The sequence below is a fragment of the Siphateles boraxobius genome, unplaced genomic scaffold, assembly GCF_051911475.1.
Source record: "Siphateles boraxobius isolate OS27281-9 unplaced genomic scaffold, OSU_SipBor_1 130, whole genome shotgun sequence".
NCBI lineage: Eukaryota > Metazoa > Chordata > Actinopteri > Cypriniformes > Leuciscidae > Siphateles > Siphateles boraxobius.
Genome location: NW_027508734.1, coordinates 21,305,665 through 21,317,888, shown reverse-complemented (window position 1 = coordinate 21,317,888; position 12,224 = coordinate 21,305,665). Strand labels below are relative to the sequence as shown.

Genomic DNA, 12,224 nt, shown 5'->3' with positions numbered 1-12,224 from the left:
TATCTAAACTTTTGTGGCCTTTACTGGTCTGTAGCAACATAGAACAGTTATCCATATACAAACACACTGATTCTTGTCCTTAATTGTCTCTTACACAAACACACACAGACAAACAACACTGAAAGAAACCATCAGACCACAGTGTCAACACTTCTCAGTGCACACGTCTAAAGTGCATGAGCTCAGCTCTACTGTAGTGTCAAACTGGGTTACAGTCAGCCAGCTCACTGCACCATGACCAACACTTACACTCTCATGTGAGTGCACCCAAAATGAAACGAAATAATAAATTTCATGCAAATACAAAAAAATTATAGGTGTATTTGTTAGAGCAAATCTTTAAGTGTGCAAATCAGACCTATCTGCTTCACTAATTATTCTGCTTCATACATTATTAATGACACTGGACACAAGCTCAGGGGTGAGGACACCGTGAAACCTGATACTGACAGTAACCAGAATGATGTAGCCTTACTGCTCGAGCTATACCGGAGGACCAAATGGTATATGTTGATCTCCCTAAATTAGGGAACCGGGATGAGGATAAAAAGGGTTTGAATTAAGGGTCTTGAGTGAAAAATACTCCTTTATAGAATGTTGCAGGATATTTGATACTTGAGGGGGGTTTTATTTGGTTAATGTAAGCATTTCAGATGCCTCTTACCTGCCGTTACTCATCTGCTGCGGAGAGTGGCCGGAGATGTCAGAGGGCTCAGAGCGTTTGTCAGGGGAACGGGATCTACTGCGACGGGTGCGCTCATGGGAATGATCTGATGCCAGTGAATGAATTTCTGAAATGTCTGTTAAAACAAATCATGATTTTTAAGTATCAAGTTAGCCAAAGTTGACTTTCTTTTAGAAAATGGCAAAAAATCCTACAAGAAAAAAAGAAAAGAAAATGGACAAGAAAACCATGTAACAAACATAATACAAAATTTAAAGTTGCAATTTCAGATTTACATGTTTAACATATACAATCTCACCATCTCTGTCTGAATTAGCGGAGGGAATGCTATTGTCCAAATCTGGAATGTTGAGGAGTGTCGCCCTCTCATCTCTCTGCACCACCATCTTCAGCTTGCCTTTCGATCGCTCTATAAGTTTCTTTGCGTCTATCAAAGACAGGTTCTCAGTCACTGTGCCATTGATCTATATTGAGAGGAGAGAACACCATTTTCAAACACACTATGGCTGTATACGTCTGGTATTTTGTAAAGTACAGTGTTAAATTCGTTGACGAATAATTTGTCTTAATTTTCATCAATAACATTTTTTCATTCACGAAAACAAGACTAAATAAAGACTAAATAAAACTAAATTAAAAAAAAGTTTTCAATGACAAAAACTATAATGAAAATCTATTGACATTTTTGTCAATGAATAAAAACAAGAGGAAAATGTTAGGGACGATTTAGGAAGTTTGAATTGTAATGAGCTGATCTACCCGGCGGGATATACGTAAGTTGGCATACACTTGCTACTTGTCTCATAAAATGTTACAAAATGTTAACGTGTGGGAGAAAGAGAAGGGCAGACATATGCATAAATCTGAAAAAGCATGATGACGCGAAAGAGAGCTCAATTCAGTTCAGTCCTGTTTTCTGTACGCACACAGAAACCCGCCTCTCACAGCGCAAGTGAATGTAAACGTGTATCGGATGTGTTTCAGTTTATTGGATCCGTGCATTTGGCCTTAAAGTAAAAACAGTCTAATAAACCTGCGGCTGTCCATTATTAATGTTAATTAAACAACAAAAGAAAATCACTAAATTTTCTTGACTGAATAACTTTGATAGCTTTATTAAGGATTAATCTATATTTCATTTATACAAATAAATATGTCTGTTTGAAAGAATGAAGAATGTTGCATGCCTTTTTAAAATTATAAATAATAAAAACAAACACACACACACACACACTTAGTGCTGAGCCCTGCAGATAGCAATAGGTAAATAAAGCGAAAAAAATAAAAAAATGGAATTTGTGCCCTGCATTCAAGTGCACATACACAATAGTGAACACACACACACAATGAAAACACACTCGGAGCAGTGGGCAGCCTTTTTTGCTGCAGCGCCCGGGGAACGATTGGAGGTTAGGTGCCTTGCTCAAGGGCACCTCAGCTGTGGGTAATGAGAGTGGAAGAGAGCGCTGAGACTCGAACCCGTGACCTTCGGGTTACAAGTCCGACTCTCAAACCATTAGGCCACAACTGCCTTTGACAAAAATAAACACATCATGTACTCTAACATTCAAAAGTTTGGGGTTGGCAAGATATTTTATTGTATTTGAGAAATCTCTTATAGTCACCAAGTCAGCATTTATTCAATCAAAAATACCATAACAAATTTTTTTTATTTGAAATAGAAATCTTTTGTAACATTATAAATGTATTCACTGTCACTTTTAATCAAGTTATCGCATCCTTGCTGAATAAAAGTATGGATTTCTTTCAACACACACACACAAAAATAATCTTACCCCAAACTTTTGAACGGTAGTATATAGGCGGTAAAATAAATGTGCCGCCCGTGATTTTACATTTACAGAGCCTTGCAAGAAAACAGCACCGCTGGCAGTGCACTCTATGCCCTTCAGTTTTACTCCAGTTCTGGATATGCTCTGCTCCACTCAGTAAGCACTAGACTCATTTAGCTGAAGACAGTTCATAAATTAACATGGACATGTCAAGTAATTCCCCCCATTAAACAACTAATAACTTGGTAACCAGTCAGCCAGCTGATACTTTTTAATATTGTTAATGTAGCATTTCAAATTATAATTATGAAAACATAAAGAAATTGGGTGAGAGAGGTTTAACAAACATTTAATTTTGAGTGTGCTTAAAGTAACTGTCCTTTGTAACTGTAAAAGTAAAGGTGCTTTAAGCTGAAAGACGTGACTGAAATAAACATGCTGAGATATCACACTGATCTGCCCTAGTCTCAGTAAATGGACAATAATTAGTGGCCACAAACCACTGTCAGATTCTACATTTAGCCAATGAGAAGGCTTTTGATGCGCTTTGTCTGTCAATTCTTCCACATGTTCACAGCAAGCAGTTCATATATAAGAAGAAAGCTGAGAGTGTGACAGATGAACTTGGAGTGGTTTTCTTGACTTTAGATAAAGCCAAATGTTCACAATTTTTCACCTGTCAACAACAATTTACACAGACAAACGTCCTAATAGGAACAGAAACACAAAGCAGGAAAATAAAGCATTGGTAAAGCTTTTCAAAGCAAAAACACAAGTATTGGTGCCAGCGACACATGGCTATCCAGTTCCCTTCTTTTCCTATAACCATCTTTCTATGACCCTTCCCAGACATTGTTTCTCATACCTTTAGGACGACGTCTCCCTCTTGTATGTTGCCGTCACGAGCTGCGAGGCTCTCAGGAGAAATGTCCTTTACAAATATGTGGCTGGCCAGACGCAGGCCATATTCTGCACACAACAGAAAATAGACACATGAATGAACAATAACACACATAATCTGACTACTGAGTAACTAACTACAGCATTGTTCTAGTTGAAAGCACCCTGTGGGTATTTGTGCCAGAAGACTAATCACAGCTATTAGCTAATGTACAACAGACTGTATTACACCTGTTTACACATTCTAGTGTGTCAACTTGCCAAATCCTTTGATGAAGCCATCAATAGTAATTAAGCGGTTTGTCCTCTAACTTTTAACAGTCTGTAGCTCCGCCCACCTTCATTCTTGCGGGACTTGACGAGTGTGACATTGGAAGGTCGCGGCGGGACGTTGGATGCAACTGATCGTCTGTCTGAGCGTGGGGAAATACTCCTCTCACGGGAATTGCTATGGTCCCGCCTTCCGGTGCTGCTGCTGCGCTCGTTTCTTCTGCTCGTGCCTCCACTCGCTCCTCCTGCATGTGCTGCTGGACCTTCGTAATCATCCTCCTCAGTGTCATCCTCTTCCTCTTGCTCTGACATAGTCTCTCTGTCTCCCCCTCGGCTTACTGGAATCTGCACCTTCCGCTTTCTGCGGATAGTCTGAACAGAGAATATATAAACATATTAATAAGATGATTTTGTTATTTTTAAAATATTAAAAGAGGTTATTACAACATATTTTAACATTAGCGTAAAAGTGAAATTATAAACCATTATTACACAGCTCTCTGGTATACTTGAATCTGATCCAAAAATATCCAAAAGTAAAACTATTGTATAACTATCCATATTATTCGTATTCCAGAAACACTAAAGGACTGATTGAACTTTTTTTTTAAACGTAGTCCTAAGGGTTGCGCCTCATGACAAAGTGTCTACAGACTGACCAACAGCTCCTGTACGTACATGAAGACAAATACTCTGCACTACTGCAGTTTGACTCCCAGCATTCCTCACTGATTAATATAAAGCTCAGTCAAGACAGATCACCTACACATCCTGCCTGCCTTAAGTTCTTCCATCTTCCATCACAGCCCACTACTCACATCTGAAGTCTAGATAAGACTCAAGGTTGTACAGTACTGATGCAATGTACGAGGTAAGATGTGTTAACTTACAATTTTGGCATTCTTTCCACTTTTCCTCAGCTGCTGAACAGCATAGGCATGCTCCACATTGTCCATGGAGACAGCGTTTACCATCACCACTCTATCATTTTCCCTGTAGACAAAAATTAATATTTTTTTGAAGAAAAGAAAAATATAAATACTAGTGGTGTAACGATACAGTATTCGTACTGAACCGTTCGGTACGCATTACAAACCGAACGCTTCGTTGGATCATTTTTCCTAGGAGTCGCACTGGCACGACCACCATAACGTTGCCCAACATCAAATGACAAACGTAATAAAAGAGGAACGAAACTGTGCTACTTACCGTATTATTTTGTGCTTCACAGACTGTTTATGAGTTTGGAGTGGACCAATTGGAGAGGAATTGAATTCGCCACAGAAGTAATAAGATCGCTGCGAGATCTAGTGAGAAGCACTCAAATCTAGTAGATCTCTATTAGATCAAACAGCGCTGACGTGGAAACCAGGAGAAACATTGTGCCGTGAATGAACTAGTTATAGGCTTTAGGTCCCCAGATCAGCAAAAAAAATTACCATGGATTAAATGTAGTAACACTAAATGTAACCATGGAAGTTTTGCAGGAATAGTAAAATGCTTTCAAGCACTTTTCCAGCACTTCAAAACTCAAATATTATCACATTTAAATGTTAGTTTTAATGTGATGACCAAAATATTATTTGTTCATCCTTACCCCATTTATAAAACGGAAAGTTAGGAAATTTCATAAATAATTTTTTTTATAAATATTATCATTTTTTTTTAAATCAAGGAAATTTCTCTGGTATTTCTTTATTTTTGCTGTATCGAAAACGTACCGAACCGTGCTCGAACCGTGCTCGTACCAAACCGAACCGTTACACCCCTAATAAATAATATTTAACAAATATATAAACAAATTAGAATTACATATACACACAGACATTACACACACACGCGCACGCATCTTACTGTAAAAGGGTCTCTGCTGGTCCTCCTTTGAGCACATCTGAGATCACTATAGAGGTCTCTCCACTCTGGAAATGAGGGTTGTCACGGCCCCCTGATATGGCGATTCCAAACCCAAAACCTGGTGCCTGCAAAGGACATGCACATACACACAGACAGAGTGATTTCCTGTAACTCACAGCATATCTTATACATTGGATAGAATGATGAAATGTAGGTAACTGTGTGTGTGTGTGTGTGTGTGTGTGTGTGTGTGTGTGTGTGTGTGTGTGTGTGTGTGTGTGTGTGTGTGTGTGTGTGTGTGTGTGTGTGTGTGTGTACACACTGTCTGGGAGATTTTCAATCTCCCAGGTGTCTGAAGCTCTGAGCTCTGAATCTTGCGCTCAAGCAATCAAAAAGACAGGCAGATGAGAGTTAAAAGGTAGAGAATGACAGACAGACTCCAGACAGATGGCAGGAGCTCTGTTCAGAGCCTTTTCCTGATGTCACTGGGTGTCTTCACAGCACACACACACTACTCTGTTCTACCTCTCACTGCCATCCAAACCATCTGGCTTGTGAGTGTCCTCTAAACAAACAGCTATAAATCATATTAAGAGCCAGAGCAGGGGAGGAGCACATATGGGAGAAGAATAGTCATGTTTATTGTGTGTATTGTAACACAGGCAGCCATGTAGCTAATACTGTTAGCCAGCTACAGAGATTCCACCTATAATAAAGCCCCCAATAAAAGGCTTAGTGCTCATACACCTGCAATCTTGTCTAGGATGTCAGCACATCAAAAAACGGGTCGCAGAGGGACTGACTGAAATGAAGTGTAATACAGACATCATGTTATGAAACCGATCTAAGATTTGTGTCTACAGTATCCTCACTCTTACTGATGGGGGGGCTTAAAAAATCCTGCGCCCAAATGACTTGCATAATCTCTCACTCTTTCTCAGACTCTGGTTCAGATGTGTTTGAGGCTAGGAACATGCAGGATGAGGAAAAGGAACAGGAAGTGGAGCACAGAACAGAAATTGTCCTCTCACACACTACTTCCTGCCATCTGGGGGATCGGCTATTGTGTACTCAATGACCACACATCCTGTAACTAGCCATCCCAAAAGAGGAGAGAGAGGAAAGAAAGACAAAAAGTAAAATGGTCTACTCTGATTTTAAAATTCCAAGCTAATAATTATTTTCAAGATAAATGGCCAGAATTAACATTAGAAACTACTTTGACTAAAAATATTGAATATAATAAAATAATAAATAAACTAAAATCAATCATTTTAAATAAATTAATTGAAAAATCATTTTAAGATTTGCTAAAGATTACATTAACAGTGTTTTAAAGCATTAGATGATGGCATAGTTGATCTACAACTATGCACAAATTAAATACTTAATTTTGACTGATACTGAAAAATAAATAAAATATAAAATAAACATAATTGCTAGTATTGCTTAACCAATAGGATACTGAAACCTGACAATAGATAGAAAGATGAGGAGTGGTGAAGTAGAGGGGAAGAAAATTGCAGCACCAAGTGAGAGACAGTTCAACACTTACCCTGTGAAGAGTCACCGTGTGCTGTTCCCATATTACAGTTTCCTCCATTGTCGTACTCTGTGAGAAAGACAAAAAAAATTGGAAAAAAAAGCAGACAGTTAGGAAAAAGTCTAAGCACAGAGAATGAGTTTGTATCAGCAGGTATTTCTGCTCTCAGTCAATGGCAGGAGGTGATTTTACTCTGACTTCTATGAGCAGCAGGAATTAAGCATATTTTAACAAACCAGTTCTCTATGCTTGAACTAAATCTGTATGTGTGTTGGTCAGAGTAAAGGCTGTCACAGGGCTAAACAGTGTTGCAAAGCTGATAATGGCCATAAGTGCCAAAGGCACACCACACACACACACACACTCATACACTGAAACAACAACACTACAAACACTGGAAAAGCTATAAACAGAATCTGCTATCCTCATTTTAGCACAGAGGCATAAATGAGGCCTGTAAACTCAAAGTGCAAACCAAGTTAGTTCCTTTAATTTTACAGCATGCTGATGCTCCTAATAAAAGCATGTGATTAAAGTCTGAGTCTATTAAGAAAAAATACATATAGGGCTGGGTATCGATACAGACGTTCCGATTCAATTCTGATTCGCAAGATCTCAATTTGACGCAAATCTCAATTTGATTTGAGATTTTCACTGGCCCCACCACAGAAAAAGGGGATGACATCTAGTGGAGAAGACTAGTAAAAAGATTAACGTCAATCAGAGATTATTTTCAATGATAGTGGAAATAAATACGGTAAAAAAAAGATTGATTTGTGTGATTATTGAGAATCGATATCGAATCGACCACATTTTTAAAAACGATGAATCACATGGGTTATAAGACAGGAGAAAACCCCATCAAATAGAACAGAGTGATGTGATTACTATAAGAACACCTGACCAGAATGCCCCACTTTTCCTGACTGACCAATTAGATGACAGGTGTCAAGCTAGAACATAAGAACATGTCTCTGCCTTAAATGCAAACATCGTATAAACAATCTGCTACAAAATGAACAATCTGCCCTGGTACAATTTAGATGAGACAGAGAGAAAGAGAGAGAGGGAGTGAGTAAGACAAGGAGAGAAAGAGCAGAAGGTATTTATTTATAGCTCTAACTCTGAGCTGAGGTGAATGGTTTGTGCTCCTGCTCCTTCACCCCTGTTCAGACTCAAGCTCTAATGGTGCACACTCTGCATTTGTCTCATTTGCAACGATCAAATTGTAATATATCACAAACAAATACAAAGGTCTGAGACTACTAATGAATTTAAGTGAAAGGCCTGCTATTTTGCCATGTTCTTCTAATTTATTACATTTTACTAATTGCAAATTATAATAGTAGAAAAAGAAAAAAGGAAAACATAACTAATAATAAAAAAACAATAGTTCTTTTAAATAATGAGTGATATCATTGGAAACTTGATAAAAATTATTTATTTTTATTCAAAATTCTTCTCACATACGTGTCTCTTGAAAGATACATATAACAACAGTGGCTGTGTTTCTCATTGTTCTTCATTTTGATGGACAGTCATACAAATTCTGTCTGTTATCTACCCATCTAAAAATATATTATTACCCATCATTTTAATTATCATACGTTAATGATAAGACATTAGCTTTTGTTTTCATTCACATTTTCATTTTTTATCATGAACTTACAGGACCAGCATAGGCATAAATAATATTTATGAAGAGAACAGATGAAAAGTGACTTTTAATGTTCAACACCACATGACAAAGCAGATTAATCAGTCCCTTCAAAAAAACGGAGTTTTTTTGTGATTGTTGCGGGCAAAAATCCTTGATTATGCGGCACGTTTTCTTAAAAAATACTATGTGATGAAATTGCGGGAACTTGCAAAAACTGTTTGATGGAGAAAAAAAAAGTGATTCCCCAACACCCTGTTCTCACTAGGCTACTAATGTAAGGGTCATTTCTTATTACTTCCTATGATAAGCAAGCATACTACATCACAGAAAGTGCTGATAATATTTAAGTTCTCATCTTTTTTATTTCAGACCTTAATAAACACATGGTGTTAAACACAAACTTACAAAACCTACAAAAATGATTTGCGGGCTTCATCACGGATTCATCGCGGGGTTTGCAGCTTTTCGATGATGTTCACGTCGCGTAATTACGTCACTTCATAACGTTCCCATGGAAACGGGGAAATGGCTGCTCTTGTGTGAAGTGATTTTTTTCCCCAAACCACTTCAGCGGAAATCCCGCCCTGCAGCCGATTTCATTGGTTTAGGTTACAGTGACGGGTAAGGTTTATGGATCAGTGTTTGGTGTAGGCAATCAGTACAGTGATTGACATGACCAATGAAAACTTTAGAATCGGCTGCAGGGCGGGATTTCCACTGAAGTGGTTTGAGGGGAAAAAAATCAAGCGAAGTAAATGCAACATCTTTCAACTTTCTGCTATGATATGTGTCTTTTTTGCAACGAAAATGCGGGGATTATGAAATCATGCACGCCCGGCATATTTTGCGCGGAAATCGGCAATTTATGCGGCGAAAGTGCGGTGTATTTGAAAAAATGTGGCCTCCGCATGAATATGCAGACTTTGGGTGATTATGCACTAAATCATGCGATCGCATAATCGCGTTTTTCTGGAGGGACTGATTAATGTATGTTTACGCAGTGACAGCGGAGGCTGCTAAAACACAACCTTTGTGCCTGAACAGGCAAATATGAACAACACAATATTACAAAATACAATTACTATTAAAATATCAACAAAGCGTGTAAAAACTTTTTTTAACTGAACTAAACTCAATCAACTTTCTGTATCTGCCTGAACTCAAACCTTCATCTTGATCTTCATGGACTTAAACTGGATGCCTGTGCTGGTCACTGATAAACGTTGACTGTTTGTCCTTCATTCTCCACCACATCCGCATCAGTCCCTCTTTTTTCAACATCACAACTATTGGGCCATTTGAAGAAACTTTTCACAGCAGACATTTTTGCAATTGTATGTAGCATTGGCTAAAGCCAAAGGATGCACAAAGACATCATAAAATGAGGTCAAAGACTAAACAATATTAGATCATATCTAACTTATATGTACGCTTGCCACCAACTGGATAGGGGTGGAAATTACAGTTTCATCAGTGTAATGTGTCAAAAAGACGAACGGCCTTCAGATTCAGAGTCAATGACAAAATATTTGGTTAACGCGACCTCTGATATATCACATTCACATATAGCCTAAAGATTTCATAACAGAGCACTTAAGTCTCTGAAAGAAATATGTATTTACAAGTAGGCCTCAACCGTCAAAACTGAAAATTTAAATTAGCCTAAATTTAAAACAAATTCACAAAATGAACACAAGGAAGAATATTTATATGCATCAATATAATACTACAATAAAATGATTAATTCTAGAATACCACCAAAACGGGAATACTACATCACCCACCTCTAGTGTGCTTTACATTCCACTTAAACATCTAGCATTTCTGCACTACAAACACAGTTTAACCCTCTGACCTGTTTACCACGCTGCTTAGCAAGCACTTCATTCATGGTCCTAATTGGGACAGGGGCAATATTCAGTTCATAACCCCATTTCTACCCCTCTCTCTCATGGTCAGACTTTATTGTGAGAGAATCTGCGCCATTTGAAAGGCATCCACCTCCCACAATCTCACCATGCCTATCTCCTCTCCTCTGACCCCCGTCCACAAATTCCTTTTATGTATCTGTAGGGTCAGAGGTGCTGGATTCATCGAACTGTAAGAGCTGACAGCAGGGGCCCCAACCATGAGAAAAATGCCCATGCAGTGAGCCATGTGACTGTGAAAGAGAGAGAGAGAGAGAGAGAGAGAGAGAGAGAGAGAGAGAGAGAGAGAGAGAGAGAGAGAGAGAGAGAGTGCGAGAGAGAGAGAGAGAGAGAGAGAGAGAGTGCGAGAGAGAGAGAGAGAGAGAGAGTGCGAGAGAGAGAGAGAGAGAGTGCGAGAGAGAGAGAGAGAGAGAGAGAGAGAGAGAGAGAGAGAGAGAGAGAGAGAGAGAGAGAGAGAGAGAGAGAGAGAGAGAGAGAGATGAACAGCAGACTGTAATGGCTTTAGAAGAATGGCCCCGTTACGCCTGCGTGAAAGCTGTGACAATGTAAGGACTGGAAACAGTAAAGACTGGAATACACTACATGGCATTTGCCCAGATTTTTGCCCTGATTTACAGTCTGGATGAGCTGAAAGATTTCAGAAAAAAAATCATGTATTGCATCATGATGGGCACAGACTCAGATTTTTTTAGCTTCAGATTACAAATCCATCCAGGTGGAGGATATCAAAAATATATATATATATTTTTAAGCCGATTTTAGAACACATCATTTCCATGAAAGGGCATGTAGTGCATTCCAGCCTTAAGCAACTTTAACGATTCTGGTTCTACTTAACTATTCCATTAATGAGTGTTTCATCAATTTTGAGGAATAAAGAATGGACAATAGTTGAAGAGGGAAAAAACTAAAAAAAAAGTCTTGCATTTACTACCCTCTGCAGTTAGTTGTCAAATGATTTCAATGACACACCATTCAGCAATAAGGTATAAGAGGCCAAACATGTGTATTGTTTATATACAAATATTATATGTAGGTGAGCGGCCAAAATGGCCACAGCAGCATCAGCCACCTCAGGATCAGTTTACACCAAAGACCAAACATTTAGTTCAGTCTCAAATGAAACATTATATACACATCCTCAGGGTTTATAGTCTTCACTGGTCTGTTCATGAAAGAGTGTTTACTCTCATGTTGTTCCAAACCCATAGGATTTTTGTTCATCAGTCAAGACATTGTTAATGAAACCTTAGAGAATAACCCTCATTGGTTCTCACGCATCAAACAAACATGTTTGAGATTCCGTGTTGCATTTTTCATGCGATCTGTGCGCGCTGAACAATGTTTATATAAAAGCCTAAATTAAATCTGTTCATTATATAAAGTGATTTCATCTCTTCAGAAAACATGGATTAATCTACTCGATTTATATGAATTACATTTACAATGTCTTCATTAAGTTTTGAAGCAGAAATTTGTGTAATGGTCCTTCCATCATAATGGTTTATTAAAATTTCTTAATTTGTGTTTCGAAGACCAACAAAATGGTGGTGAGTAATTGATGACAATTTAAATTTTTGGGTGAACTATC

The 12,224-nt window shown here is 38.3% G+C and overlaps 1 protein-coding gene across 19 annotated transcripts in view; it reads right to left on the bottom strand.

Annotated features, from left to right (window-relative positions):
- Window positions 1–12,224, bottom strand: part of tjp1a (tight junction protein 1a) — a 134,636-nt gene that overhangs the window by 37,889 nt on the left and 84,523 nt on the right. For all 19 annotated transcript variants that reach the window (XM_077228625.1, XM_077228616.1, XM_077228618.1 and 16 more), the window contains 7 exons: window positions 7,058–7,114; window positions 5,503–5,627; window positions 4,539–4,641; window positions 3,717–4,020; window positions 3,344–3,447; window positions 984–1,149; window positions 665–800 (listed from right to left, as the gene is read on the bottom strand). In XM_077228625.1, coding sequence (XP_077084740.1) covers window positions 665–800; window positions 984–1,149; window positions 3,344–3,447; window positions 3,717–4,020; window positions 4,539–4,641; window positions 5,503–5,627; window positions 7,058–7,114 — 995 coding nt within the window. The remainder of the gene's footprint in view (window positions 1–664; window positions 801–983; window positions 1,150–3,343; window positions 3,448–3,716; window positions 4,021–4,538; window positions 4,642–5,502; window positions 5,628–7,057; window positions 7,115–12,224) is intronic.